Source organism: Herpailurus yagouaroundi, unplaced genomic scaffold (assembly GCF_014898765.1).
Source record: "Herpailurus yagouaroundi ecotype Mexico unplaced genomic scaffold, PumYag 295, whole genome shotgun sequence".
In the NCBI taxonomy this organism is placed as follows: Eukaryota; Metazoa; Chordata; class Mammalia; order Carnivora; family Felidae; genus Herpailurus; species Herpailurus yagouaroundi.
Genome location: NW_024412512.1, coordinates 4,658,865 through 4,662,566, shown reverse-complemented (window position 1 = coordinate 4,662,566; position 3,702 = coordinate 4,658,865). Strand labels below are relative to the sequence as shown.

Here is a 3,702-nt window from a genome sequence, read left to right as displayed (position 1 = left end):
TTACCACATTCGGCATTTTCATGTTTCTTTTTTGCCTTTTTACGCTTAAATCTTTGATCCAGCTGGAACTTACTTCAGGTTACCCATCTTTTAAGCATTTCTGTCAATCAGCGATGGCTGTAATTTGCACTTCATTGTTGAGAGAAGTTGACGCCCTTTCTCTGGGTTTATGCGTCACTTGAATTCCTTTCTTTGCGAATCATCCGTTTGCGTCCTCAACCGTTCTTCTGAGGCGTGTTTCGGGGGAGAAAATAACTGAGTCGGAGCGGGCCTTTACTGAGCGCTTGCCATGTGCTTATACGACGCTACGGCCTTGCACACATATCTTTCTTCTGAACCGCATCATGGTCCACTTATGGTTGGGGACGTTGGCCCTTAAAAGACGATGAGGGCACAAGTTTCCCAAACTTCAAAGCTAAAATGTGACATGCTGAAGACTGGAATCCAGGTGTGTTGGAGGACTGCAGACTCCTCATACTTGACTACACCCTCCGCGGCATTATTTTTGCCGTGGCTAGATGGAGGCGGGGAAGGGACACTAGTGGGACCGCAGGAAACCATCAAAAGTCCGTTGTGGGGAACATGATGTAATGGGAACTGGAAGGTTCTGGAGATGGGGTTAGTGGGTAAAGCTAGACTTTAGAACCCAGCAGGGGTGTCACAGAGTAAGAAAGAAGGTTGGAAAAAATTCTTAGGATCATGCCCCTATATTCAGGAAAGCTTGAGTTGGGGGCCCCCATGGGGAGGCTGCCCGCTGAATACCCAGACATAATCCTAGAGAAGGACATTGTTTTAGTAGTTGGGGTCCCCAGTCACCTGCATCCCGGGGATTCTGGACATGTTTGACTCCTTTCTCTCTCTCTCACCTGCCTCCCCGCACCCCCTGCCCCCATCAGCCGATGTGGTTGCCTCAAGCTCTGACTTCTGCCCTGTATCCATCCTCCAGACCAGGCCTCCATGACTCCTCACTTTGGGATGAAATTTTCCAATTCTGGGGTCTACAGGTAAAGCTTCTGAGAACACAGCCCCAGGCGCTTGTCAACTGCCGCTGAAGCAGCTTTCGTGCCCCGGGGGCCGGCGAGGGGTTAGACTCACTGATACTGACTGCTATTGGCACAATCCTATGAGCCCAGGTGATCTCTCGACATCTTGCAGCGGTGCCATTATCATTGGATTCTTTCTTTTTAATGCTTTTATTTTGTTGTTGTTGTTGTTTGTTTTTGAGAGAGAGCGCGCAAGCAGGGGAGGAGCAGAGGATTCGATGCGGGCTCAGCGCTGACAGCAGTGAGCCCCATGCGGAGCTCCCACTCCCCAACCGTGAGCTCACCACCTGAGCTGAAGTCGGATGCTCAACCGACTGAGCCACCCAGGGGCCCCCAAGGTTACTGGATTCTTGTGGCTGCCACAACAAAGTGCCACAAACGGGGCAGCTTAAAACGAAAGGTATTTATCCTGTCACAGTTTGAGAGGCCAGATGTCTGAAATGAAGGCGTCCGCAGACCTCACTCCCTCTGAAGGCTTCAGGAAAGAATCCTTCCTTGCCTCTTCCGGTGTCTGGTGTTTCGGGGCAATCCTTGGGGTTCCCTGGCTTGTAGATGAACCGGTCCCTCTGACGTCCACCTCCACCGTCACATGGCCATCACCCTTCTGTGTCCCTGTGCGTGCCCTCTCCTTTCTTTGCAAGCTTGCCGTTCTTTGGATTTAGGGCCCGCTCTAATCCACTATGACCTCATCTAATCGTAACCGCCAGGATCCTGTTCCCAAGTGAGGTCACATACCACCTGAGGTTCTAGGTGGACATGAATTTCTTGGGGGGAGGGAGGGGGACACTATTCAGCCCACTGCAGACTAAGCAGAGGCCACTTCTGAGAGGACGAGAAGGCTGAAGGGTGATGCGGGGTGTTGAGCCGAGCAGGCCACCCAAGCTCTCCTAAATTCATCTGCGTCTACTCTCTTCCTGGTGGGCAGGTCAGTCACGTGGCCCCATCGCGTGCAGGGAGACTGGGAAAATGGAAAGAAGCCCCTGGATATGTGGGGAGCCTCCCTGACCTCCCTGGCTGCTGGCTGTACCCCTGGTTTCCCCCTACACACTCGCACGCGCGCACACACACACACACACACACACACCCCGCTCCCGCACAGCATCTGGTCCACGGGGGATGCTCAGTGAAGGTTTGTTGAATGAATGAATGAATGAATGAATGACTGTGAGGAAGGTGAGGACCAGGGGCCGCATCAGAAGACTGAGGGGCTCCGTGGGGCGGTCGGATTCCTGGCATACCCCTCTGCGAGCTGGGGGTGGGCAAACGCTGGAGGGGATTTCCCTGCTCGGCGAACAGCTCAAATCCCTCCCCTTTGCCGGACATCCCCAGAGTGCGGTGGGGCGGGTCTCTGGCAGGTTCGGGCAGGCCGAGGCCCCCGAGCCGTGAGAGCGCTGAGGTTTCCGTGCTCCCGGCTCCCTGGCTCGCCCCGCGCCCCGCCAGCACGGGCCCCATGCAGCGCTGTCTGAGGATCATGGTGCCGGAGGAGGGGAGCTCCGGCTGCCCGGTGCCCCGCCTGTCCTGGACGTCGGTGCTGCGCTCTGCCGCGATCCTGTCTCTTACCGGCATAATGGCATACTGCTTCCTGCGCGTCCAGCAAGGGCAGCTCGAGCCGCCGAAGGTGCGTAGAGAAGGGGGGAGGAGGAAGATGCAAACCTCCCACCTGCTCGGCGGAGCCTGGGGACCTCTGGGTGGGGCCGGCTCTGCGGGGGCGCAGAGGAGGGAGGCGAACCACCAGGAAGACCATGGGACCGTGCGTTTGGGCGCAGACGGGCGAACGACCAAGAGTACATAACATTAAAAAAAAAAATCCACATGAGATGGATAAAAATCGTCCCGGAAGGTCTGGGTGCGAAGACAGATAGAGACCGAGCCGGCCGTTGGGGCACGGCTGCCTGGAGGTCCGGGCTGGGGTGGGGTGGGGGGGGGGGGATGTCAGTCGCGCCCTGGAGGTAAGTCCCGGGTGGGGATCCCGGAGTGGGGAGGTCGCAGCTAGGAAAGGAGCATCCGATGTGGGCATGGAAAGTGACTCGTCTTCGGTGTTCCCCAGCGAGCTGACTCAGAGGCTGCTGGGGGCTTCACGAAGCCGGGAGGGGGGTGGGTTCCGGGCCTGCAAGGGCAGGGCGACCCGCGCCGCTCACCTGGGAGCCCCGACACCCACCACGGGGACCCCCTTTGGAGGCGACGCAGGCCGGGGCGGGGGAGGGGGGGGGCCTCTGCAGCCGAGAGAGCAGGTGTAGGCTGTTAGTTCAAAGTACTTCCTCTTTAAAAGATCTTTTTTAAAAAGTCACAACTCAGTCCAGCTGTTTGAGAAGCGGGTAGGAAGATGAGCAGAGAAAAGAGACGTCTTGATCTCGGTCGGGGACGGTGCGGGGTGGTGGGGGGCGGGTGCGGGGACTTAAAACCTCCGTGCTTCTGTGCTCACCACACGTGTTCTCTTCTGTTCTATCAGCGGGACATGGCTGAGCTGCAGCTAAATCACACAGGTAACCGCGAGTGCATGTGCAGAAGGGAGAAAGAGAGAGGGAGAGAGGAGAAATTGAGATAGACGGAAAGAGAGAACAGAGAAAGGGAGAGAGAAAGGGGGGGAGAGAGAGAGGGAGGGAGAGGGGAAGAGAGAAAGGGGGAGGGGAGAGGGAGGGAGGGGGAAAGAGGGGGAGAG

The 3,702-nt window shown here is 56.9% G+C and overlaps 1 protein-coding gene across 1 annotated transcript in view; it reads left to right on the top strand.

Annotated features, from left to right (window-relative positions):
• Positions 1-1,246: 1,246 nt before the first annotated feature.
• Positions 1,247-3,702, top strand: part of CD70 (CD70 molecule) — a 3,907-nt gene continuing 1,451 nt past the window's right edge. The window contains exons 1-2 of the mRNA XM_040461784.1: positions 1,247-2,661; positions 3,493-3,526. Coding sequence (XP_040317718.1) covers positions 2,494-2,661; positions 3,493-3,526 — 202 coding nt within the window. The 5' untranslated portion in view covers positions 1,247-2,493. The remainder of the gene's footprint in view (positions 2,662-3,492; positions 3,527-3,702) is intronic.